Source organism: Natator depressus, chromosome 14, assembly GCF_965152275.1.
Source record: "Natator depressus isolate rNatDep1 chromosome 14, rNatDep2.hap1, whole genome shotgun sequence".
In the NCBI taxonomy this organism is placed as follows: Eukaryota; Metazoa; Chordata; order Testudines; family Cheloniidae; genus Natator; species Natator depressus.
The window spans coordinates 42,731,693-42,757,723 of record NC_134247.1 but is presented as its reverse complement, the minus strand read 5'-3'; the positions used below and the strand labels follow the sequence as shown (position 1 = coordinate 42,757,723).

Below are 26,031 nucleotides of genomic sequence, written 5' to 3'. Positions count from 1 at the left end.
GATTTAGGGCCATTTATTTGGCATATTACAACATGGGATGGTGACGGCTGGTGTTTTAATGGTACTAAAACTTGGACTTTTTGAATCTTCGTGTCATTCCACAATGAACCCCCCCCCCATTGTCTGACCCTCTGGAACCATGAAAATTTAAAGAGAGAAAACTGCTTAAAAATAAACATGGGTATTATCCATTCAAATTATAAACCAATAAAAACCCAGTTCTACCAAGCCTGGATTGAGAAATTTAGTGCACTCCCGCGCTGAGCAACTAGAATAATTACACAACACCCAGATCTGTCTATTGGTCCACTGATCCCCCAGACAAGTCTAGCCCCGCATGTCCCCAGCTATCCATTGCCAGGCATATATACCTGTGCGAATTATAATTCTGCCTGATCATTACCTATCTCCCTGTGCTCCCGCTGTCTCTCTGGCCCTCTCATCTGGGCCACAGGTTCTCAAACTTCATTGCACCGTGACCCGCCTTCTGAGCACAAAAATTACTACACAACCCCAGGAGGGGGGATCGAAGCCGGAGCCCACCCGAGCCCTGCCCCGCCGCCCCGGGGCCAAAGCTGAAGCCCAAAAGCTTGTGCCCTGGCCAATGGGGCTCAGGCTTTGGCTTCGGCCCTAGGCCCCAGCAAGTCTAACACCAACCTTGGCAACCCCATTTAAAGGGCGGTTTAATGTTTCCGAGCTCCTGATCTCGGCCTAAGTGTCCCACCTTGCGTTTAGCTGTGATGCTCTGCTTAGTTCCCCAGCCCTGAGGCAGGGCTCTGTGTAAGCTGGGAAGACTGTCTCTCTCCCCAACAGAAGTTGATCCAGTCCAAGATATCACCTCCCCCACCTTGGCTACCATCGAGCCAGGGCATTTCTAGGGCCCGCACAAGGGGGAAGTCCCTGGGGGGGGGGGCTGTGCTTTCCCAACAGACAGACCCGCTTGTGGGCTGCAATCTTGGGGCGAGGTTTCTGCAGCTGTCCCCACTAGAGGGCTCTGGTATATTGCTCAGGGCTGGGAGCCTGCTGCCTCCCTCTCTCTGTCTCTTTCTCCCTGGGTTTCCTGTGAGCAGCAGATCTGGGGCTGAACTTCCCGGCTGAGAAGGGAGCCGCTGGGTGCTGCCGCTTCGGTAGCCACCCCGGGGGGAGCCGGAGAAACCCCTCCTCAAAGCCCCCTCTGTGCCCAGCCCGGGGTGGGGACTCTGTGCGGTGGCTGGAACCAGCCCCTGCGGCAGCCCCGGGCTCTGCCCGCTGAGCCTCCAGGGGATGGAGAGGGGAGAGAGACTGGCAGGGGCAGCAGGAGCAAGAAGTGGGGAGGGAGGATCCCAGCTCCCAGCCCTGCCCGGATCCATCGCTGCAGCGTCCCTGGGCAGACTGACCCTCCTGGGATCAAGGTAAGGAGCAGAGAGAGGAGAAGCCAGTTGCTGCCCTTGCTGAGTGAGGGGAGGGATAACACAGTGGTTTGAGCACTGGCCTGAGCATTGGCCTGCTAAACCCAGGGTTGTGAGTTCAATCCTTGAGGGGGCCATTTAGGGATCTGGGGCAAACGTTGGGGACTGGTCCTGCTTTGAGCGGGGGTTGGACTAGATGACCTCCTGAGGTCCCTTCCAACTCTGATATTCTATGAGACTCTGGCGGGGTGCTGAGGGGCAGGGGACCGTGTCAGGGGGGCTTCCCCCATAGGCGCTGGAACTAGGGCGGCTGCTGCTGCACCCCTTGGCTTGAAGGCGTTCCCATCATCTGCAGGGTTTACAGTTTGCTTCAATGGCTTTCAGCCCCCTGCCCCGCACGCTGTACAAATTGTTCCCGCACCCCTGTAGGGCTGAAAGTCTCTATCCAGGGGAAAATATGGCCCAGCTGGGGCCAACCCTTGGCTCAGCAATCCCACGTGGAGGAGAGACCCCCTGCCCCCCATACTCTGGGGGCACGAGGCTGCAGGCCACATGAGCCGCAGGTAGGGGCCACCTAGTTGCCAGCCTCTTGGGGAGGTGGAATTATTATGCAGACATATCCCTCCCAGGGTTGTGAGTTCAATCCTTGAGGGGGCCATTTAGGGATCAGGGGCAAAAATTGAGGATTGGTCCTGCTTCTTGCAGGGGGTTGGACTAGATGACCTCCTGAGGTCCCTTCCAACCCTGATATTCTATGATTACCACCTTTGAAATCTCCTCCCCCCCCCCAAAAAAATCCAGCATGCAGCTCCCAACCACAAGGCAACTCCGCAACCCCCACCCCCTTTCAACTGTCACTTATAGTGATTCATGCCTAGGGCCCTACCAAATTCACGGTCCATTTTGGTCAATTTCACAGTCCTATGATTTTAAAAAATCGTAAATGTAGTGATTTCAGCTATTTCAATCTGAAATTTCACGGTGCCGTAATTGTTGGGGTCCTGACCCAAAAAGGAGCTGTGGGGGGGTCGCAAGGTTATTGTAGGGGGGGGGTTGCGGTGCTGCTACCCATACTTCTATGCTGCCTTCAGAGCCAGGCAGCTGGAGTCGGCGGCTGCTGGCTGGGAACTCAGCTCTGACGGCCCCCAGCAGCAGTACGGCTGGCAGGTACGGGATTGCCCCCCTTACTTCTGCACTGCTTCTGGCAGGGCGCAGCCTTCAGAGCTGGGCGGCCGGCCAATGGCTGCTGCTTCCTGGCCACCCAGCTCCGAAGGCAGCAATGCAAAAGTAAGGGTGGCAATACCCTGACCCCCCCCCCCTAAAATAACCTTGCAACCGCTGTGCAACTCACTTGTGGGTTAGGACCCCCAATCTGAGAAATGCTGGTTCCGCCGTGAAATCTGGTCTTTTGTGTGCTTTTACCCTACACGATACCGATTTCACGGAGGGAGACCAGATTTCACGGTCCGTGACGCGTTTTTCATGGCCGTGAATTTGGTAGGGCCCTTCCCGTACCCGCTCTCTCACACCTGTGCGCTGCGCTTGCGTCTGGATGGGCAGACAGCTGCTGTATTTTCCACGGTTTTGATCTGTTATTGCTTAAACTGCGGGAAATACAGATGGGAACATTGCAGCACCTTTAGCTGGACACAGAAACTTTCAACAGTGGATAGCCCAGGGTATTGTGAGAATAAAATGAAAATCTTTAGACCCATGTACAGAAACCAAAAACCTGGCAGATTGACTTATTTTTCTGACAACTAGCAAATCCATAAAAAAAACTGGCCAGGCCAGTCAAATATGAGCCACGTGGTAACTCTATGGCAACGGAAGAGCTCTCCCTCCCATCGGCACAGAGTGTCTTCACCGGACTAGCCCTCTGAGAACTTTCGACAGCTTTCTACAGCCGCAGTTGGACTTGCTCTGCCCTGTGCTGGCCGGCTGATTGCTGCAACCCTCCCATTCCCTTCCTGCCTGGTCTACACTTAAAAATTGTCACTCCCACAGCACTGTAGTGAGGTTGACCTAACTCCTGGTGCGGACGCGGCTAGGTCGACGGAATGATTGCTCCCCCGACCTAGCTACCTCCCCTCGGAGAGGTGGAGGGACGACAGCGATGGGGAAAAAAACAAAACAAAAAAACGTTCCAGAGATGTAGGAAGTGGCAGCTTAGCTGCAATGCCATAGCTGGATGCAGTGTAGCCATACTAGGGATGTAAATAGTGGTTTAAAAAGTTAACCAGTTAAACTATTAAAATTATATCATTTAACCGGTTAACCGTTAACCAAAGTAGCTCCGGGGGGCCTAGCACGGGGGCGGGGGAGGCTGGGGGCTCGCTCCGACCCGGCCAGGGCTGGGGTCCCGCCGACGCGACCAGGGCTGGGGTCCGGCCAGTGCGGCTGATGGTGTGGTCCCTCTGGCTGGCCAGCCCGACGCAGCTGGGGCTGCTCCAGCCATCGTGGCCGGGGCTGGGATCCCTCCCGCCGGCCCGGCATGGAGCCGCCAGGGTTAACGGTTAAGGTTTGTTAACCGGTAAGCCTAATGCTTACCAGTTAACCAGTTAACCTTTTACATCCCTAAGCCATGCACACAGTCTCTTCATCTCAGCATCACTCCATGCCTCTCTATTCCTCGCCCCTCCCCTACCCTTTCCTTTCCATTTAGCTGATCCCCGCCTAACTGACCCCTCCTCTACAAAAAACAACAACCCACCATGGTACTAGCATGCCGTTTGCCACAACCACGTTGTTCGCTCCGCTTGTGTGTTGTACCCCTTCCACACACTGTGTCTGTCTGGGTCGTTTTAGACAGGAAGGTCTGTGGGGTAGGGAGTAGCGTTTGGTTCTGTCGTTGGACAGCACCTAACACAGGGGGGGCCCCGGTCCATGCCTGGAGTCCCCAGGTGCTATGCTAATACAAATAATAAATGTTGATAATAATCATAATAATAATTAATAATAACAGGTGAATTTATTTTGGAGCATTTGAGGCTAAACCTCTTAGCCTTTGTTCTGAGCAGGGGCCGTGGAGGTGGGGAGCATTACGTTTTGCCATTTGAAGAGTGTTGTCAGAGTTTGACCAATTCCAGCGCCTTTGGGGATGGAAATTTTACATTTGACAGAGAGAGAATTCCTAGGCCAGGCGCTTTCCTCTCTGTCGTCTGGTGAAAATCGATTTGGATGCCTATTTGTTATGAGAGTGGAGTGAATGTCTCTTGTGCGGGAACACGGATTATTTCCGCCCTTGATAAAGTTTGTTTCCTCACGGAGGAGCTGAGCCCGGTAACGCGCACACCCATTTGTTTGGGACTGTGCAAACGGTCCCATTAACGTTAAATTTAAGGACAGAGTTTGAAAATCTCTCAGTCCTGGTGTGGGAGCGGCGTTGTGCTGAAATAAAAAGACACAGGCTGGGATTTTTAAATTCAGGAGCCTAAATTTAGGCTCCTGAATCCATATTCAGGCCCCTGGGTAAGTGGCCTATTATCAAAAGTTCTGGGCACTCAGAACTGAACCCCAGCGACACCCGCTCGGGACTTGTAAAAACCAGGATTCTTATTCAGGATACAGCTCGAGGAGGCGAAGTTTAGGATGGTATTTTAGGCAATCACGTCTCGTGCGTTACGTCCGAATGGCACAGTCTAGAATTTCTGTCTGCAGGGAGCGTGCGAAAGGAAAATGGGTGTGAAATGGACTCAAGCCGCTGCTGAAACTTCCCCATTTGCGCTTCTCGCCTGACAGGCTGCAGAAGAACGTCCGTGTTTCACTCCAGGTTGTCCGGTCCTCCTTGAGGGCAGGAAAAGGGAATGGCTGCAGCAAAAACAGTGACCTTCGAGGAGGTGGCTGTGTATTTCACTGCGGAGGAGTGGGCTCTGCTGGACCCCGCTCAGAGAGCCCTCTACAGGGACGTCATGCAGGAGAATTATGAGAATGTGACCTGGCTGGGTAAGTCACCATGAGCATTTTCCACCTACTTGGGTTGCAGGTCCTCGCCGGCCAACATAGGGCTGGGATCTTCCCAGTACCGTCTGTGTAACGAGGAAACCGGGAATCTGTAACCAGCCCTGATCGCTCCGGTTCTCTCTTCCCCTGGGCAGGATTCCCCATCCCTAAACCTGACCGGATCTCCCGCATGGAGCGAGGGGAACAGCTGTGGGTGCACCAAGCAGCTATTCCCTCCCTTCCCCCATCCTCTGTGCCATGGTATCGATGCTGAAGCTTGTTAGTTGCCAGCTGCGGGGAGGAGTTTGGGGAAGATTCCGCTGCTGACTCTTCAGCTGATCCAAAAGCTTCTGCCGGTGTGACAAACCCTTGCCGATCCCCTTTCCCCGGGGCCCTTCCCTCCCTCCCTAGCACAGGGCGTGACTCATGCTGGGTTCTCTCCTTCCCCCAGCAGGTGATGGGACGGCCAGTGAGACCGAGGAGGAGAATCCCCAGCAGGGAGGCCCTGAGTCGGCAGAACCACACGGGACATTCTCGGGAAGGTCCCAGGGGAACGTCTGCCAGGGAGGAGCTAGCGAGATTCAGGGCAGGTCGGAGAAGCAGCGGGGAAACCTGCCCGAGGAGAGAGAGGGTAAATCCTCTCCTGAAGAGGGATGTTTCAAGAAACTCAAATTGCTGCTGGACCTTAAGGGGAAGCACAATAGAGGGACGGGAAATGCAGGCGCTGAACGTGGGCAGGGCTCAGGAGAGATGCTCTGTCCAGGAACCCCCCCAGAAGACACATCCCACAGATGTGGGGGAAGCCCCCGGCAGAGCTCGGCGCCTCCACAACATCCGAGTGGGACCCCCCATCGATGTCTCCACTGTGGGAAAAGCTTCCGCTGGAGATCACATCTTCTGAGACATCAGATGGTGCACAAGGATGGGAAAAGCTCCAACCCCAGCACAGCCCGCACCATCCAGCAGAGAATCCTCTTGGGGCAGAAACCCTGCCAGTGCCCCGACTGTGGGAGAAGCTTTGATCGGAGGTCGACCCTCATTGCACATCAGAGGCTCCATATGAGAGAGAGACCCTACAAATGCCCTGATTGTGGGAAAGGCTTCGCTGACAGCTCCAACCTTACGAGGCATCGGAGACTCCATTCGGGCGAGTGCCCCTATAAATGCCTCGCTTGCGGGAAAGCCTTCCGTGTCAGGTCCAAGCTCCTGGAGCACCAGGCCACGCATTTCCCAGGGGAGCCTTTTGCATGCCCCAAGTGTAGGAAATGTTTCCCCAGCAAGGCCCTCCTCCTCCGGCACCAGAGATCCCACATGGCGGAGTGGCCCTACAGGTGCCCTGACTGTGGGAAAGGCTTCGTGCAGCGGTCGCATCTGGTGCGGCACCAGGGGATCCACGCTGGGGTCAAGCCCTGCGTCTGTGCTGACTGCGGGAAGAGCTTCGTCAAGGCCTGGAACCTGACCAAACACCAGCGCTGCCACTCGGGGCAGAGACTCCGTCAAAGTGCTGAGGGTAGGGAAAGTGTCCGTCTGCACTCATATCCGCCTCACGAGGAGGGACCCGATGGTATGGCCCTGCCGGAGCGTCACACAGCAGAGAGACCCTACCGCTGCCTCGACTGCGGCAGGACGTTTAGCCGGAGCACGGACCTGCTGGCCCACCGGAGCACCCACACGGGTGAGCAATCCTACAAGTGCCCGGACTGCGGGAAGGGCTTCAGCATACGCTTCAACCTGATGGTGCATCGGCGAGTCCACACGGGCGAGCGACCCTATGCGTGCCCCGACTGCGGGAAGGGCTTCAGCGTACGCTTCAACCTGATGGTGCACCGGAGAGTCCACACGGGCGAGCGACCTTATCCATGCCCCGACTGCGGGAAGGGCTTCAGCCAGAGCTCCAGCCTCACGGCTCACCGGAGAGTACACACGGGCGAGCGACCCTACCTGTGTCCCGACTGTGGGAAGGGCTTCAGCCGGAGCTCCCACCTCAAATTGCACCAGAGAGTCCACACGGGTGAGCGACCCTACCTGTGTCCCGACTGCGGGAAGGGCTTCAGAACCAAAACGGCCCTGAGCACTCACCACCGGAGCCACACGGGCGAGAGACCCTACAAATGCACCGAGTGCGGGAAGAGCTTCAGCCAGAAGGCGCATCTGGTGCAGCATGAGAGGACCCACCTGCGAGGCAGACCCTACAAATACGCCGAGTGTGGGAAAAGCTTCAGCCAGAACGCCCACCTGGCCAAGAACAGCCGGACCCACTGCACGGAACGGCCCTGCATCTGCACATACTGCGGGAAGGACTTCGGCGACACCTTAACCCTGATCCAACACCAGCGCACCCACACGGGGGAGAGGCCCTACCAGTGCACCGAGTGTGGGAAAGGCTTCAGATGGCGGGCGCACCTGGTGCAGCACCAGAGGACACACTCCGGGGAAAAGCCCTATGTCTGTGCCGACTGTGGGAGAAGATTCACGGAGAGCTCCACCTTGATCAAGCACCGGCGGATCCACACCGGGGAGAGACCCTACAAATGCAAGGAGTGTGGGAAAAGCTTCCGCCAGCACTCCAACCTGGCCCAGCATGCCTGGGTCCACTCAGGAGGGAAACCCGGCCAAGACCACGGGGGCAGCTGCACGGACCTCACGGCCCTGCCGGAGCGCCGCGTGGCGGAGAGACCCTACCGCTGCCTCGACTGCGGCAGGACGTTTAGCCGGAGCACAGACCTGCTGGCCCACCGGAGTAACCACACAGGTGAGCAGCCCTACAAGTGCCTGGACTGCGGGAAGGGCTTCAGCGTACGTTTCAACCTGACGGTGCACCGGAGAGTCCACACGGGCGAGCGACCCTATGCGTGCCCCGACTGCGGGAAGGGCTTCAGCCAGAGCTCCAGCCTCACGGCTCACCGGAGAGTCCACACGGGCGAGCGACCCTACCCGTGTCCCGACTGCGGGAAGGGCTTCAGCCGGAGCTCCCACCTCAAATCGCACCAGAGAGTCCACACAGGCGAGCGACCCTACCTGTGTCCCGACTGCGGGAAGGGCTTCAGCCGGAGGTCCAATCTCACCGCTCACCAGAGAGTCCACACTGGGCCAGCTGATTAAGGGCTGGGCAATACTTTTGGCTGTTACCCTTGGATACAGGCGACGACCTATGAAATCCCGGACAAACCTTACTGAATTTCTGTTTAACACCTCTGGGGTTTATGCAAATGGAGTTACAAATGCAAATGTTTCTGTGCTACAGTGGGATTGTTTGGAACTCCATTATCAAGAAGACAGGATTAATACAACTGCTGGGACATATGCTGCACTTGGAAGGAACTTTTTGCAATGGGTGTAAAGCAGATTTTCAGGAAATCCCTGCGGGTGAGGGAAGTGCATGCCACCCTTTGGAAGGTAAGCCCTGGGGAGAGAAACCAGTTGTCTGCTAATTACCCGCACCTGGAAACTCCAGCTGAGCAACCCCTGGACTGTATAAAGGGTGAACTAAATGTGGCAGAAGCGGGCTTGTTGTGAGCCGAAGCTATGATGAACTTGAAGCCCCTGAGACCCCTTGGGTGGGGCTCTGAAGGACTTCTCCTACCAGAGCCCATATGAGAGTGGGGGTCAAGTCCGTGGAGCTTATTCGCACACGTGCAGGGCTCTGTGATTAGTTTGACTGTTTCCTCTGCAGTGAAATAAAATAGGCTTACACAGGAAGTGCGGTGTGGTACCTTTTATAGCTGGGCAATTCCATTGCGTACGATCCCGGAGGGGGAAACCAAGCAGGCCCCCCAGCATGGGTGGAGCCCCCGTCTGCCCCTTCCGCCCCACCCCCCCTGGCCTGGAGGAGCCCCTCTCCCACCATGCGACCAGAGAAGCCCTGGGCCAGCGGTAGCCCTGAGCCCCCCTCCCGCGCCCAGAAGAGCCCCCCCACCGCCCCAGCTGCGCCACACGTCCCCAGACCCCGAGCTGCCCCGTGGGAAGAGCTCTGGTCTCTTCTCTTCTGGACGAAGAACCTGAGCTTTCAATAGGCGCCATGTAGGTTCCCGGGGCGGCCGAGGAGGCGGCCTGTGTTCCTCCACTTCCCGGGTTCATCAGTAATCTCTCTGGAGTCCAGGGCCATTGCTGATGAACCCAGGAAGCTGAATAGCACATTCCTCCACCGCCCCGGAACCTGCATGGGGCCTAATAATAAGCAAAAACATCCCCTGCCGAACCCCGTAACTGGCGTTCGGCAGCAGCCTCCCCAGTGGATTAAACCCGCCGCGCGTGTTCGGCAGTCTGACTTTTCTGGGAATTACACAGGGAAGTGTTCGGCCTGGGAACACGGGCTCCGGCTTTTGGGTTTGCCGGCGGGTGCTTCTCTCTGCCCCTCCCACCCCGTGCAAGCGGTGAGCGGGGCCTGTGGGGGAAGAGGCTGAGTGGGGCAGGGCTGTGGGGCAAAGGAGCGGAGCAGGGGCTGGGGCCTCAGGGGGAGGGGCAGGGCGCCAGGGCCCACAAAAGACTAATCCGGCTCTGCTTGAGTCTTGGAGCACCCACAGAATTGGCACCTATGCCTGGGAACATCCCAGTCAGAAGGGAGAGAGACGCGGACCCAAGACAGGGGCCGGCGGGGGCGGGGGGCAGAAGGTTGAATGTGGGGGCCCTTGCCGAACTGCTAAGGGGCAAAACAGGTGCAGTTGCCCCGAGCTGCGACAGCTGGCTCTTCGACTGCTGTCCCTTTGGGGGTGGGGGCTCTTTAATTTGTGCCTGTACAGCACCTAGCGCAGTGGGGTGCTACTCCAAGAAGCAGGCTCCTCGGTGCTCTAATTAGCTCCCCTGGGAGTTGGTGGGCGGTGGCAGGGATCAGGGAGGGATGGATAACCAAGCAGGGAAGATGGGGCGTCACACTGAGGGCTAAGCCGCAGGGTCTGGTGGTCAGGGCGTTGGGTTGGGCCCAGGACAGCTGGGCTCCGTTCCTGTTCGGCTGCTGACCTCCATGATGGCCGGGTGGGCCCTTAATTGGCTGAGCACAGCACGGTCTAAGGTTCGACTGGCTGGCATTTGTCTGCCTACGGGAATGGCAGGAAGGGGGTGGGGAGCCTCCAGCGACCCGGGATAGGGGGTGCATACAGATTTCCTGGCACGGGGGAATGAGGGTACATGGAGCATGAGGAGGAGGGGAGCTCATGGGGAGCTTGGAGCTATGCAAGAGCCCTGCAGCGGGTGCTTTTCGCTTGGCCGAGAGGAGCAACAAAACATGGAACCAAATGGATCCCTAGTGCTGTCTCTACACTGCAGTGGAAGCCCTGGTGCAGACTCAGGTTTGAGCCCCAACCCTTCTGTTTACACACAAATCTCTCAGGCTCGGACCTAGGGTTCTAGGGCCCTGCAGGGTGGGAAGGGCCAAGCCCAGCCAGGATCCAGGGTTCGAGACTCCGATCCCAGAGAGACTTTCCCAGAGGCCCCGTTTCAGCCCAACCCAGGCCCATTGGGGTGACCCCTCTTCCTTTAGGGCACAGGACTCCAGGAGTGTGAGGACCCCAATGACCCATCGCCCCCCGCCCCCAACTCGCAGCCCACAGCCTGGCTCAGCCCGGCCCATTTCAGGCAGAACCAAGCCCATGGGGCCACCCCAGCCATCAGCCTTTCTAAGGGGATGGAAAAGCACGGATCCACTGGGGGGAGGAGACACTGCGATCCCACTACTCAAGGAAATCCCGGGATCAGGGTTTAGCGGGAGCCGTGGTTACAGGGTGTCATCGTGTTAACCCCTTCTCTACTGGCAGCTGCCCTCCCAGGAAAAGACTGGTTTCTGCAGGGTCAGGGGCGCTGATCCCAGCTGAGACTTTAATTATCTTCTTGTGGGGGGGGATGGGGGTGCATGGTGGATGGGGGCAGACAGTCTGTCATCCCCATGCAGGACAAGGCAGATAAAGGGGATGTCCAGTGGGGTGACAGAGTCCTCTTCACACTCTGGCTTCAGTGATGGTGGCTGCGGGGGGCATCTGGATTCCCAGCCCATTGGGTGGGGCTTGTCTCATGCAGGTTCCTTCCTGGGTATGGTCAGCTGCAGCATTTCAGGGTGGTGGGGGCTGAATCAAATGTAAAATCAATCAAATGTAAAGTCAATCCAACCTGTCCCACCCGGCAGTGAACCGGGTGAGGTTCCACCTGGCCACAAGAAAGCCCGGGTTTAGACCCCCTCCCTGCTGGGCTACGCCCCTGCTTACAGTGGCTGTATCAGTCACTGGAACCCCCAGGGCGGTCGTTAGCAGCCAGCCCCTGAATTTTCTCCCTGGAGGGGAGAAAATTTTCTTAATTGTGCTTGGTCTCCTGCCATCCCTTGCAAGTGGGGAAAAGTTCCCAGGCGTGATCTGCAAAGCCACCGGCTCGCCCTGACTCATGCCTCTCCTCTGCCGTGGTGGAGACAGGCGACTGCAGCCTGGCAGCTGTGAGCTCTGCTCCCAGCTGGCTGAGGACCATGTGCATCCCGTTAGATTTCTCACCCCCCCATCCGACCTGCTGGTTTGCCTCATCCAGCTGTTACCCCTGGTCTTTTGAACTGAAACCTCTTTGTCAGCTCCTAAGGACCTCAGGATACAGATTGTGGTGCATCAAGGACTGCGCTGGGAGGGCAAGCTATCACTTCAGATGTGGTGGGGGTTTCTGGTCCTGCAAGCAGGCTAGGGGCTCTAGGGAAGCAAGCAGTCAGAGTCAGTCCGGAGAAAGCCAGCTTAGCGCAAGGGTGAGTTGTTCCTCTCTGTCTCAGAGAGCAGCCTGTTTTGTCTCTCTCTGTTTTCGGTTTGTGGTGTGTGAGCGTACTGAATTCTACAAAATGTAGTTGTGTTACAGGGCAACCTTCCACTGAGAGGATTTATGCTTTTATTGAACGTCTCGCCGTGTATGCCTAGAATATAACGCAGAGAAGTGCCTACATCCCATTGAAATCAAGAGGGGAGACCATGGTGTATCATGGGAGAGGCAGGCTGACCAGGGAGACGGGCCTAGAGAGGAGAATGGGAGCATACGTGAACCACAACTCCGATGAGGCACCACGGCAAATATTTCCATTGTTGGCCAAAATGTTTTAGCGTTAGAAATTTCCCTGAAAAGTTAAAATTTTCCATGGAGGGAAAAATAACCCAAAAGAAAACCCTATTTTCCAACCTGCTCTTCTGAAGACTGATTGACGGGAGTCTCCAGTGCACCACAAGGTCGGATCTCTGCTTGAAGCTGCTGCCTCAGTGGGGGCATGAATTGCATCACTTGCCGGCATGGACTCTCCCATGCATTGCAAGGTTGAAACGTAGGCCAAAGCCTTTCCCGCAGCATGAGCACCTGTAGGGCTGCTCGCCCGTGTGACCACGCTGGTGGGCGAGCAGGTTAGAGCGTCTGCTGAAGGTCCTAGCCGCAGTCAAGGCAGTGGTAGGGCCTCTCTGCCACCCGGTGTTTTGGCAGGGCTGTACCTTTGCTGCGGGGCCTCTCCTCTGGGGCCGGAGAGCGCTGGGCCAGGTCGGAGCGCTGGCCGAAGCTTTTCCCGCCCTCGTGGCGTTTGTCGGGCCTCTCTCCCATGTGGCCTCGCCAGTGCTCGATTAGGGCCGAGGCGTTGAATCTTTCCCCAGAGCTGGCGCAGACGCAGGGCTTTTCCCCACAATGGGCCCTCCCGGGCTGTCCCAGGGGTGCCCGCCGGCCGAAGCTTTTCCTGCAGTTGGGTCGCTCCCCCTCATGGGCCCTCTGGTGCACGGTGAGCTTGGCTCTCTGGTTGAAGCCCATTCCACAGTCAGGACACAAAAAGGGGCGCTTGCCTGTGTGGACCCTCCGGTGCATCGTGAGGCTGAATCCTTTCCTGCAATCTGGGCACGCGTAGGGACTCCCTCCGGGGTGGAATTGCTGGTGCTTCGTCTGGGCCGAGTTCTCGGCAAAGCATTTCCTGGATTCTGGAAACAGGGAAGGGTTCCTCTGCAGGTCGGGGTATTTGTAGGGCCTCTCTCCTGTGTGGAGCCTCTGATGTGCCATGAGGGTCGAGCTCCAAACAAAACTTCTCCCGCAGTCGGGGCACTGGCAAGGTTTCTGCCTCGAGAGGATTCTCTGCTGGATGGCGAGGGCTATGCTCTGATGTTGTGGAGGCACTGAGTTTTGCTGGGGGCTTTCCCCACCTCTACGGGATGCCTCTTCCAGGTGGGTTCCCAGATGGAGCATCTCTCGTGAGCCCTGCCCACGTTCAGTGCCTGCTTTTCCCGTCCCTCTGTTGTGCTTCCCCTTAAGGTCCAGGAGCTCTTTGAGTTTCTTGAAACATCCCTCTTCAGGAGAGGATTTACCCTCTCTCTCTCCCCGGGCAGGTTTCCTCGCTGCTCCTCCGACCTGCCCTGAATCTCGCTAGCTCCTCCCTGGCAAACGTTCCCCTGGGACCTTCCCGAGAATGTCCCGTGTGGGTCTGCCAACTCAGGGTCTCCCTGCTGGGGATTCTCCTCCTTGGTCTCACTGGCTGTCCCATCACCTGCTGGGGGAAGGAGAGAACCCAGCATGAGTCACGCCCTGTGCTAGGGAGGGAGGGAAGGGCCCCGGGGAAAGGGGATCGGCAAGGGTTTGTCACACCGGCAGAAGCTTTTGGATCAGCTGAAGAGTCAGCAGCGGAATCTTCCCCAAACTCCTCCCCGCAGCTGGCAACTAACAAGCTTCAGCCTCGATACCATGGCACAGAGGATGGGGGAAGGGAGGGAATAGCTGCTTGGTGCACCCACAGCTGTTCTCCTCGCTCCGTGTGGGAGATCCGGTCAGGTTTAGGGATGGGGAATCCTGCCCAGGGGAAGAGAGAACCGGAGCGATCAGGGCTGGTTACAGATTCCCGGTTTCCTCGTTACACAGACAATACTGGGAAGATCCCAGCCCTATGTTGGCCAGCGAGGACCTGCAACCCGAGTAGATGGAAAATGCTCATGGTGACTTACCCAGCCAGGTCACATTCTCATAATTCTCCTGCATGACGTCTCTGTAGAGGGCGCTCTGAGCAGGGTCCAGCAGAGCCCACTCCTCCGCAGTGAAATACACAGCCACCTCCTCGAACGTCACTTCTTTTGCTGCAGCCATTCCCTTTTCCTGCCCTCAAGGAGGACCGGACAACCTGGAGTGAAACACGGACGGACGTTCTTCTGCAGCCTGTCAGGCGAGAAGCGCAAATGGGGAAGTTTCAGCAGCGGCTTGAGTCCATTTCACACCCATTTCCCTTTCGCACACTCCCTGCAGACAGAAATTCTAGACTGTGCCGTTCGGACGTAACGCACGAGACGTGATTGCTTAAAATACCATCCTAAACTTCGCCTCCTCGAGCTGTATCCTGAATAAGAATCCTGGTTTTTACAAGTCCCGAGCGGGCGTCGCTGGGGTTCAGTTCTGAGTGCCCAGAACTTTTGATAATAGGCCACTTACCCAGGGGCCTGAATATGGATTCAGGAGCCTAAATTTAGGCTCCTGAATTTAAAGATCCTGGCCTGTGTCTTTTTATTTCAGCACAACGCCGCTCCCACACCAGGACTGAGAGATTTTCAAACTCTCTCCTTAAATTTAACAACGTTAATGGGACCGTTCGCACAGTCCCAAACAAATGGGTGTGCGTGTTACCGGGCTCAGCTCCTCTGTGAGGAAACAAACCTTATCACGGGTGGAAATAATCCGTGTTCCCGCACAAGAGACATTCACTCCACTCTCATAACAAATCTGCATCCAAACAGATTTTCACCAGACAACAGAGAGGAAAGCGCCTGGCCTAGGAATTCTCTCTCCGTCAAATGTAAAATTTCCATCCCCAAAGGCGCTGGAATTGGTCAAACTCTGACAACACTCTTCAGATGGCAAAACGTAATGCTCCCCACCTCCACGGCCCCTGCTCAGAACAAAGGCTAAGAGGTTTAGCCTGCATGTGGGACCCTTGACATGCTTAGAATCAATCTGTATGTGAGTGTTCACAGAACTGACCCCTAAGTGAGGAAACAATTCTGATCAAATGGGGAAATAAGCTCAGTGTGTCTGCACATTAATCTTTTATTCACCTCTGACGACAAAGCTGTAGCAGAACCGGTGTTTATGAGCCTACAGCGAGAAGCGTGTCTGACTTGGAAATTCTCACCCTGCCAAACATAAAATTCGTTGTCCAAAGGTAACAGAAGTGTTGAAAAACTGACACCGGTTGTAACTTGCGCCGCCCCTCTGGCCGCTTCTCAGGAACAGGCTCAGAGGTTTTATCCTCAAACCTTGCCAAACTAAATTCACCCCCTGGGCAGAGACCTTCAGCCCAAAAGATGAACCTAGGCAGTGCCAGCCTGGATCAGAGCTGAGGCCCAGCTAGTAGCATTGAGCGTGGTGTAAGCCTGTGGCTCTCAACCTTTCCAGACTACTGTACCCCTTCCAGGAGTCTGATTTGTCTTGCGTACCCCAAGTTTCACCTCACTGGAAAATGACTTGCTTACAAAATCAGACATAACAATACAAAAGGGTCACAGCACGCTAGTACTCTAAAATTGCTGACTTTCTAATTTCTACCATATAATTATAAAATGAATCGACTGGAATATAAATATTGTCCTTACATTTCAGTGTATCGTCTATAGAGCAGTATGAACAGGTACATTGTCTGTCTGAAATTTTAGTTTGCACTAAACTTTGCTAGTGCTTTTTATGTAGCCTGTTGTAAAACTAGGCAAATATCTAGAGGAGCTGACATCCTCCCTGAAAGATCTCGGAGTACCCCTAGGCGGGGCACGTACCCCTGGTTGAGACCCACTGTTGTAAGTAACTGGACAACTGGTTTCACAATTTCAACCCAACCCTACCTGTCTGTTCCGCTGTGCGCTCCAGCTAGAGCAGGTTCCAAGGAGTAGCTTTGGAGGAATTCCTTTCCCTGCGGCCCAGCCCCTGACTAATGAGAGCCAGAACTGATTTGTCCTCTCTCTGCTCAGACACCTCGTCCCCAGGAAAGCCAGTTGGGCCAGGGATGACGCAGGGAGCAGATCTGGGCGGGTCGGGCAGCTGGGAACCACCCTCTCCACTTATTGCTCCTGCTGCCCAGTCAGATCTCTTTCCCTTTCCCCTCTGGCCGGGAGATTTGGTCCCTGGCCCATGCCCTTGGGGCGTTTGCTCTCCCGTAGCTGACACCCAGAGTGGGTCAGGGAGGGCAGCAGCCCTGGGACTTGCAGAGGCGGGAGCAGAGATGGGGCTGTTGGTGCAGAGTCACTTTCCTGCCCGGCCCCAGCCCTTTCCCCCAGGTCTCCCCATCACCTGCAGGAGTTGTTCCAGGGCTGCCCTAGGAGGCCAGTTCCCTACTCTCAGCTGGGCCTAGAGGTAGCCTGCTTCAATCTCTCTCCAGCTGCTCCCCAGCTGTACCGGCCCTGTCCAACCCAGGAAGTTTAGTCATCTCTTGATCAGATCACAGCAGGAAACTCGTGGCCAAGGGAGAGAGACAGGAATTATCCCAGCCTTGCTTTGAGCTGTAACCCAGAGCCCTCTAGTGGGGGCAGAGAGGAAAACCCTCTTCCCTCGCTCCTCCTAGGGGTGCCCAGATGTCCTGGCTTTATAGGGAAAGTCCCAATATTTGGGGCTTTGTCTTATACAGGCACCTATTACCCCACCCCCATTCCCATTTTTCACACTTGCTATCTGCTCGCCCTATCCCCTCCCCGGGACAGACTACGGCCCAGAAGGGTTCCCGTCCATGAGCGTTAACAGCTCTGTGCCCCCCGCCCCGTGACTTCCTTTCAACACAGATGGGGTCCCAGCCCCTGCCCCGGAGCCATCCCTGCAGGTGCAAACTCTCAGATTGCTGCCACTCCTGACTCCGGGGGGCCCATGTGGTGCAGGCTCCATCACCCACCTGTTCCATTCGCAAACCATCTCCTGGGTTAGTGTGTTCACACTGTTAACACCCACTGAGCCACCGCCTTACCCTCCTGCAAAACCCTCCCTGAGCCTCTCATGTGCCCTGGGACCTGCAAAATGCTTGCCAGCAATGAGGCTGCAGGTGTGCGGAGACCACAGCCTATCACGCTGAGCAGTAGCGTTCCCTTGGGCTCCCTGGTCGGTCTGTCACGGATACGGATACAGAGATCAAGAGTAGCCAGTGTTATGATGGTTCTGGCTTAGAAAACGGGACACCCCACGGGGTCGGCCCGAGGGCCCCCTCCTCACTGTGTGCGGGGCTGGTCAGAGTCCCCCTGTCAACCCTGCAGGTGGGGGTGGCCCGAGGCCCCCTCTCCCTCTCCCGACGTGCAGGGCCAGCCCGAGACCCTCTGCCGCCCGCCTGCACGCAGGGCCATCCCATCCCAAGCCGCTCTCCTGAGCCCACCGTGCCACACGGGGCTGGTGTTGCTGCTCTCCCCCTCACCCCACCCTGTTCCTCCACACCCCGCTAGGGGTTGCGCCCCATTTGGGGGGGCCAAACTATGCATTTGTCCAGTTTGCTCTTTCCAACTGACGGCAAATGCCCAGTTTTGCCCCCCAAAAAGTGTCAAGATGGCTGGGACAGGGCCTCTATTAAGAGACCAAGATGACCGGCCACAGAAAAGAGCGATTTAGGAGCATGATATTATTATTACCTCGCATCTGCTCCTGCAGGTTTCTGAGCCCTTCCTCTGACGCATCTGGGACCAGCCACTAGCAGAGACCGAACTAGAAGGACCTCAAGGCTGAGCCAGTCTGGCGATGCCTGGGCTCCTCTGAGGAAAAGCATCACCTGTTGGCTCATAAGAATGTGCCTTGTCATTCAGAGGTGGCTTCCACAGTCCCTACTGCCACAGCATTAGGGTTTCTGTCTGCAGCTCCAAAGCTGTCCCCACCAGAGGGCTCTGGCTGTGCTAAGGGGAGGCGGCTCCCTCGCTCCTTGTCTCTCTTTCTCCTCGGTTCAGCACAAGTTTCCTGGCTGACACGGATGCAGCTGCGACTGAGCAGCTGCTGCCCCCTCAGTGTGGTGTGGGCCAGGGGGAGACCTTCATCCAAGCCCCCTCTGTGCCCAGCCCGGGTGGGGACTTTCTCCGGTGGCTGGAACCAGCCCCAAGGCTCTGCCGACACCAGCTCCTGAGCCGGAGCCTGCAGGTGATGGGGAGACCTGGGGGAAAGGGCTGGGGCCAGGCAGGAAAGCGATTCCTCAGCTCACTCCCCCACCCCTGTATCTCTGCTCTCCATGTCTCTGCCAGTCCCAGATCTGCGGCCGTCACCGACACACATTCCCAGTCCCGCAAGCAAAGAGCCATGGGAATGGGTCAGCCAGTGCTTAATTTGCACCGGGGTGAGCCCTGGCACCTCTGGGCCTGGCAGTTCAGAGCCCCGGCACCTCTGGGCTTGCCACATCAGTTATGCATGTAAAAAAACTGCTTGAGTCCCGGCACCTCTTTCATTACAAATTAGCCTCCCAGGCCAAGGGGGAGGAGAGACCAGAGCAGGAGCCATAAATGGGGAGAGAGGTTCCCAACTCCTAGATCCATTCACTTGTGTCTTTCTCTAAATCCTTATTGATTGGTGATGACGAATCCATCACTCTATAATTATTTTCCATAGATCCTAGTCTGCTAATTTATCCGTGTACCACCCCTCTAGAGCAATGGATCTCAACCTATTTACCACTGTGGGCTGTATATGCAGCTCTCTGTGTGTTACGTTAAGTGGGCCGCATCCACACAATATATACACTACTTGTATGGCCTGGAAGACGTCACAACTGATTGGCTGTCAGCAGCCCACGGGTTGAGACCCACCGCTCTCCAGCGATTATCTCCTTGGTGTCTAAGCACTGTACATCAGGTGACCAGCTAGCAAGTGTGAAAAACTGGGACAGGGGTGTGCGGGTAATATGTGCCAGTATAGGAGAAAACCCCCAAATAGCGGGATCGTCCCTATAAAATCGGGACATCTGGTTACCCTACCTGCACAAATGCATAAAGCATCAATGAGAAAATGTGTCCTTTTTCCTCTCTCCTCCTAATGCCCAGTGGCAAGGGAGGTGGTAAGCCACCGTTTGAATTACTTGTGCTATGGTCAGTTAGGGCTCCGTTGTGGGAGACACCACATAAACTCCAGCCCTACACCTGTGAAGACTCTGGCCCCAGCATCTGTTAACTCAGGCGAGGTGTACTTGTTAAAATCAACGGAAATCTGCTTTATTTACGTGAGTCTTCACAGGATCAGGGCCAGAGTTTGTACAGTGCCTAGCGTACGGGCCCCTCCGATGTAGCGTGGCGCAAATTGTGGCCCCACTGAGTTTGCAATCGGAGAGGACGACAGGCAGGAGACAGATGAACGGAGGCCGTGGAGCAGGCCTGGTCACAGGTACCAGCAGCGTTGTGTCACATGTGGCTAGATGGTTTTGTCAAAGAGCTGATTTTTCAAAGTGCTCTAAAATCCACACGTGCTCAGGTTGTCTTGAAAATCGCTGCACATCATGAGGACTGAGGGTAGAGTTAGCAGTGTGAATCTGGGGACAACTAATCCAGCAGTTCCGGAGATTAGGGGGAGCAGAGAGAGGAGAATTAGGACACGAGGAAGGGTGGCCCAGTGGTTACAGCACCAGTTTGGGGCTCAGGAGTTCCCTGCTCCGTCATAGGCTGCATGTGACCTTGGGAATTAGATGCCTAAATTCCTTTACAAATCTTGCCCACCTCCCAGGGGTATAGCAATGGGAAATACACAGGGCCTAAATTCTCTGAGTATTTCCCAGAGCCCCAGGGCTTCTGCTCCGCGGACAGTGCTGGGGAGGGGGTTGAGCCTTTAGTCCCATGGGAGGTGCTGGGACTCCCACTGGTTTGAAAATAATTACCAGAGCTCTGTTCCGGTCAGCTCCAGCTGAATGTAAGCCCTGGCAATGCATTAAAGTTTGGGAGGTGCTTATATACGAGGGCAATGGGACCCTATTAAGAGCTAAGAGTCACTCCAAATGCTGGGGGAAGAAAGGAAGTTGCAGAGAAGCTGAATCGAATCACCTTAACTTTTGTGCAGCCCCTGATTTCTCCAAACATTTCCTCGGATGCAGGGATCAAATCTACGTTGACACTGAGAGAAACGAAGGGGGGATAGATACATGGCCAGGTGGCGACTTGTACTAGGTATGCACCTGCCTTGGAACATCATCTTGTCATTGCAGGTGTTGCCCTTTGAGTGTTCTTGACAAGAAAACTCTTGGTCCAGTGCGTGATCTGGCTTGATCTGGAGAGACCCCTCAGCAGGGAGTACCCTGCCCCAAGCTCCCCCTGAGCTTGTCTTAGGGCACTGTTAGAACATGATCTGGACTACTCTGTAGTCAGTGCGGACAGGGACAAGATGTGATCAGTATCAGATCAGCAGGCTGTGGTTAAGGGTTTGTCTACGTGAGGAATTTGACCAGAATAAATACCCCAGAATAGCTTCCTGTGTGGAGACGCTTATCCTGGGAGAATTATCTGGTACACTTCTTCCAGTGTAGACTAGGCCTGCGTATAAGACAAGAGACAGACAGATGAGTACAAGGAAACAATGAGACAAAAGCGGCCAGCACGATCGGTGGTGTTCTCAGCACACCAGCAGCCTAAACCGTGTTAAGTTTGTATCCTGGGAAGGGACCATAAGGGATAGCCTTTACAACCGTGTGAATAACCTTGTGCTAATTAGCAATCAATTAACTAACTCTAAATAGACAAGTCTTTACACAGGCTGGGCCTGTGTAGTACTTGGGGCCTGATTCCGATCTCAACTGCACTGATGTAAATTGGGGATATGTCTAGACTACATCGTTATAGCTAAACAGGCATAACTCTGTAGTGTAGACGCAGCCTGCAACAATGGAAGGGAGTTTTCCATCAGTGTAGGAACCCCCCCTCCCCACATTATGTCACCAGAAGCATTCTTCCATTGACAGCTGTGTCTACACAGTGCGTTAGGTTGGCATAGGGTTTTTTTCCACACCCCTGACCGACAAAGCTACACCAAACTAACTCTTAAGTGTAGTCCAAGCCATGGAGTGGTTCCATTGAAGTTGGTGTGAACAGAGAGCAAAGGGAGAAGCAAATCGTGGCATTCAAGTGTCTGGGGTGGGTGGCAATTCCTTTTAACAACCTGAGGCATTGAGGGTATGTCTCCACTGCAAAAAAGAGTTGTGTTCTTAATTTGGATTCACTCACAAAAATTCAATTAAAACCCAACAACCTCTCACTGTCTGTGACACTTTTGGGTTAACTGGGTAGCTATATTGTGTTATACACTCCCAGAACACAAAAGGGAAACCAGTTTTCAAGCATGGCCCTAATCAAACATAGCTTGTTTGCCGTTCCTATGGGTAACGGCAACAGAGAACATCCTGTTCCTAAAGCCTGGGGTGCAACTTGAACTGCTAACCCCAGTCAAAGGCCAAGTTGCTGCATTTGCACTGCTGTTTTAACCCCAGTTACGAACACATCTCTTTTTTTAACTCTGAGGACATACCCAGGGAGAGCAGTCGGCCAGGCTTCTAGGGACCTCTTGTCGGTCTGGGTGGGGGGTTAGAAATGGCCAAGAGATTTAATCCTTGTGCTGGGCTGAATCACTAACTCCCAACCGTGTGTGGCAATCCCTGAATCCCTTACTTGGACCATTGTACATCAGCCCCCGCATGCTGCGCTTTGCCAAAGGGCATCTCCATGGGCATTTCCCATCTGCTTCATGTTACATGTTCTCTCTGACAAACATAGGGGCAAGGCTTAAAATCCTGGCACCTTCTGTGTAATGGACCCCAGGAATCTGTAACCAACCCTGATCTCGCCTGTTCTCTCTCCCTGGAGCAGGATTCCCCATCCTTAAACCTGACCTGATCTGCATGGAGCCAGGGGAAGAGCTGTGGGCACTGGATCTCCAGGGGAGGCACCAGCCCAGGTGAAGAACCAGTTAAACCAGCTCAGAGACCATCTGGGAGAGAAGGCCAGCACTGGGAGTCGCACTGAGCCCTTGTGAGTTTTTCCAGGTCTGCCCTTCTCAGGTAGCTCATCATAGAACTGGAAGGGACCTCGAGAGGTCATCTAGTCCAGTCCCCTGCACTCGTGGCAGGACTAAGTATTATCTAGACCATCCCTGACAGGTGTTGCAAACAACACCTGTCCTCGCTTCAGGGCAAATGTTGCCTGGGGCTTTTTACCCTTTCTGCCTGAAAGCAGCTACCAACCCTCGCTCTGCCTATTGAGATGGGAAGGGAAGCAAAGCAGGATGGGTCCCCTCCAGTGAAGGACTGGGAGGTGGTTTTGTCCAAGTTCCCCAATACATTATCTCAGTATAACAGATTCTAAAGCCAGAAGGGATCATCTAACCTGACCTGCATAGCACAGGGCAGAGAATTCCACACAGGAATTGGGTTTTTTCCCCCCCTTTTCCTCCCCCAGTTGGTGGGGAATGTCTTATATGTGGATTCTCTCCGTAAACCAGGGATGGCAACAAGTGTGAACGAGGAGGCAAATCTGCTGTGGGGAAGCCCTGAGTCAGCAGAAGCTGAGAAAGCAGAGGGGCACATTTGCCTGAGAGAAGCCAGCGAGAGTCAGGGCAGGTGGGAGAAAGAGGAGGAAGGAAATCTTCCAGGGGGGATAGAGGATAAATCTTTTCCCCCAGGAGAAGATGTAAGGCAACTCTGGGTGCAGCAGAGAGAAGGGGAAGGTAATGGGTCTAGGGAAGGCTTCATCGAGAGTGCCCAACCTGATGTCCAGTGGAGCGCCTGCAAGGGAGAGAAATGCCACCGGTGCCCTGACTGTGGGAAAACCTTCAACCGGAGCTCAACCCTTAGGGCCCACCTGAGGATCCACACGGGGGAGCGCCCCTATATATGCCCTGACTGCGGGAGAGGCTTCACGCAGCTGGCTCACTTGACCCAGCACCGGGGGACACACTCGGGAGAGGAACCCTATCGCTGCGCTGACTGCGGAAAGGGCTTTGGGGTCAGTTCCCGCCTGGTGGCACATCAGAGGAGCCACACAGGCGAGCGCCCCTACAAATGCCCTGAATGCGGGAAGAGCTTCCGGGTCAGCTCAGTCCTGGTGGTGCATCAGCGGATCCACTCTGGAGAGAGACCCTATAAATGCACCGATTGCGGGAAGAGCTTTAACGTCAGCTCCAACCTCATTAAACATCAGAGGATCCACACGGGGCAGAAGCCCTACAAATGCACTGAGTGCGAGAGGAGCTTCAATGAGAGCTCAGCCCTGATTGCCCACCAGCGGCTGCACAAAGGGGAGCGGCCCTACAAATGCCCTGACTGCGGGAAGAGCTTCAATGTCAGCTCCAACCTCCTGGAGCATCAGGGCACCCACAGGGGCCAGAAACCCTACAAATGCCCTGAGTGTGGGAAAGGATTTGCCCGCAGTGCCCACCTCTCTCAGCACAGCCGGACTCACACAGGCGAGCGACCCTACAAATGTGCCGAGTGTGGGAAAGGATTCGCAGTGAGGTCCCATCTGGCCCAGCACTGCCGGGTCCACACCGGGGAGAGACCCTACAAGTGTGCTGATTGCGGGAAGGGCTTCACAGCCCGTTCGTCCCTGACCACCCATCGCCGGACTCATACAGGAGAGCGACCCTATAAATGCCCCGAGTGTGGGAAAAGCTTCAATCAGAACTCGCACCTGGCTCAGCACTGGAGAACCCACTCGGGAGAGAAGCCCTATCACTGCCCTGACTGCGAGAGAAGCTTTGGGGACAGCTCTGCCCTCATTAAGCATCAGAGGATCCACCTGCAAGAGAAACCTTGTTAATGCCACCCCCAGCTACTGGTAAAGCTTTGCTTGGAGCTCAGCACTTATGACTGGAACGGGGCAGGTAAGGGCTTTTTCAGTGAGGTGGCAATTCAAAAAAACAAAAAAAACCAACCATGTTGAGTGCCTCCAAAACACGTTACAAAAATTGGGGGGGGGAAGAATAGAAAAGTTTAAAATAAAAATCATCTTGAGTTGAACTCTTCTGTGCTACATGAAATCTTTCATCAGGATTCAGAACGGCTTTAACATCCTTTTTAAAATTAAATGGAAGGAAAGGTCAAAACCAAAAATAATTCTGATTTGAAGATATTGAATCTTTTGGCTTCCAGATTTTTTTTTTTTTGGCGGGGGGGGGGAAGATCAGCTGGAACAATTCAATGAAACAGAAAAAATTGCAAAACATTTTGAACTTAGTGGATCTGCATTTTTCACAGAAAAAAGAAGTTTCTAACAAAAAATGTTGCCCAGGTCAGCTTATGACACTTCAGAGACTCCATGTGGGGATAACCCTGACTGATGGGAGTGATATTGGTGACATTCAGCTCCTCCCACTGGGTGGGTCCTAATGTAGCAGCAGCCCATCTCTAGCTGATCCTTGACTCTGGTAGGCCGCTGAGACCTTGCTGCAGCCCTGCAGGCTCAGCATAGGATGGAGAAGAGAAAAAAATACCAACAACCTTGGTTGTTCCCTCTTCTGGGACTCAAGATCCCTCCCCTCCCCAGGGGAGATTCATTCCCTGGGCTGCCCCCTTTGGTATCAGAGGTGGGTAGGAAATTAGGTCCAATTCCATCCCCAGCACTGCCTCCCCACTGCAGAAGCTGGATGCTTAATCAGTGCTCCAGGTCTCAACCCTCTTCAGGCAACCTTAAAACTGAAGGTGCCCTAGACTCCCTCCCTTAGCAAGAGCAATTTCCTGGGGCGAGGGACTCACCTGCTTTACTAATCCCACCCACCATCACCACCAGCAAGCCCTAACTCTCTCCCCATCCCAGGTCTTCTCAGGGTATGTCTACACAGTTGCAAAACACCCAGCTCAGGCTCACAGGACTGTTTCATTGCTGTGTAGCCTTCTGGGCTGAGGCTGGGACCTGAGCTCTGGGACCCTCCCATTCATCAGGGTCCTAGAGCCCAGGCTCCATCCTGAGCCCAGAAGTCTACACAGCAATAAAATAGCCCTGCAGTCTGAACCAGCCAGCATAGGCCAGCCACGGATGTTAAGCTGCTGTGTAGACATACCCACAGAAATCTGGCCCTCTAGTTTGATGTCACCTTGCTGCACTGGGTGGGGATGGTGAGGGGTGGGGCTGGATAATACAGAGTAGCATGATTAATTTGTGACTGGCCACAGCAGTAAAAATATCGAACTGGGTTTTCCACCTGTCCAGAGTCCTTTGCTGGGGGAGAGGACAAGTGAAATGAAGTGGAAGGCACTCTACTACATTTATGATACGAGAACCTGAATAGAATTTAAAGCCAGATTTTGACGAGATTAAAGATTGGAATGGTTCAGTGTAGGGCTTTTCTGCAGCTGGAGTTATTCTAGAATAGCTATGCTTGAATTCCTTCATGTGTGGACACTGAATCTGGAATAAGCACGCCTTTTTCTGGTTTAGTTTAATCCACTTTCGAGGAGGATTTGAATTAGCTGAATCCATTTTGGAAGTAGATTAAACTAAACCAGAAAAACGTACTCTTCTTCTGGAATAAGTGTCCACACACAGCAATTCGGGAACAGCTATTGTGAATTTTAAAATTCACTCCTTACCTTATGCCAGAGTAGCTTTCACATGTAGACAAAACCTTAGAGGAAAAGAATAAGAGGGGACATGATAAAAAGCTATAGCAATGACTAAAATGGAGAAGGGAGAGAGCAGGTGAGCAAGGGGACACTGAGGGCAGGTCTGCATTTAAACATTGCACACGTGCAGCTGTGCTGCTGTAGCGTTCAGTGAAGCTGCTCCCATGCCAACAGGAGAAGGCTCCTGTTGGCGTAGTTAATCCACCTCCCTAAGAG

At 54.7% G+C, this 26,031-nt stretch overlaps 3 protein-coding genes and 1 long non-coding RNA gene across 6 annotated transcripts in view; 2 read left to right on the top strand and 2 right to left on the bottom strand.

Moving 5' to 3' along the window:
- The window catches only part of LOC141998429 (uncharacterized), a 29,268-nt gene extending 11,206 nt beyond the window's left edge, over positions 1-18,062 (bottom strand). The window contains exon 1 of the mRNA XM_074971247.1: positions 17,879-18,062. Coding sequence (XP_074827348.1) covers positions 17,879-17,885 — 7 coding nt within the window. The 5' untranslated portion in view covers positions 17,886-18,062. The remainder of the gene's footprint in view (positions 1-17,878) is intronic.
- On the top strand, positions 1,058-24,168 carry LOC141998594 (uncharacterized). The gene is made up of 4 exons (XM_074971464.1): positions 1,058-1,391; positions 5,049-5,333; positions 5,782-8,383; positions 23,038-24,168. The coding sequence occupies exons 2-4, from the start codon at positions 5,195-5,197 to the stop codon at positions 24,011-24,013; spliced, it is 3,717 nt and encodes a 1,238-aa protein (XP_074827565.1). The 5' UTR covers positions 1,058-1,391; positions 5,049-5,194; the 3' UTR covers positions 24,014-24,168.
- On the bottom strand, positions 11,158-16,699 carry LOC141998542 (uncharacterized). Of its 2 annotated transcripts, none has more exons than XM_074971404.1 (4): positions 16,566-16,699; positions 14,243-14,450; positions 12,462-13,794; positions 11,158-11,386 (listed from the first exon to the last, which is right to left on the bottom strand). In XM_074971404.1, exon 3 carries the CDS (start codon positions 13,491-13,493, stop codon positions 12,699-12,701), a length of 795 nt encoding a protein of 264 aa, XP_074827505.1. In that variant the 5' UTR covers positions 13,494-13,794; positions 14,243-14,450; positions 16,566-16,699; the 3' UTR covers positions 11,158-11,386; positions 12,462-12,698. The 2 variants fall into 2 exon arrangements, with proteins under 2 accessions (XP_074827505.1, XP_074827506.1); XM_074971405.1 differs by lacking the exon at positions 16,566-16,699 and adding an exon at positions 16,121-16,539.
- On the top strand, positions 18,194-23,012 carry LOC141998597 (uncharacterized). Of its 2 annotated transcripts, none has more exons than XR_012641851.1 (3): positions 18,194-18,374; positions 22,067-22,228; positions 22,881-23,012. It is a non-coding gene; the product is annotated as an uncharacterized LOC141998597 (long non-coding RNA). The 2 variants fall into 2 exon arrangements; XR_012641850.1 differs by having other exon boundaries at positions 22,878-23,010.
- Positions 24,169-26,031: the final 1,863 nt, after the last annotated feature.

Excerpts from the sequence above, each read along its gene's own strand:
- LOC141998594 (XM_074971464.1), top strand. The coding sequence starts at position 5,195 with ATGGCTGCAGCAAAAACAGTGACCTTCGAGGAGGTGGCTGTGTATTTC. Across the intron at positions 5,334-5,781 it reads TGAGAATGTGACCTGGCTGG|CAGGTGATGGGACGGCCAGT; the intron begins GTAAGTCACCAT and ends TCCTTCCCCCAG. Across the intron at positions 8,384-23,037 it reads GGGAAGGGCTTCAGCCGGAG|CTCAACCCTTAGGGCCCACC; the intron begins GTCCAATCTCAC and ends CTTCAACCGGAG.
- LOC141998542 (XM_074971404.1), bottom strand. The coding sequence starts at position 13,493 with ATGCTCCATCTGGGAACCCACCTGGAAGAGGCATCCCGTAGAGGTGGG.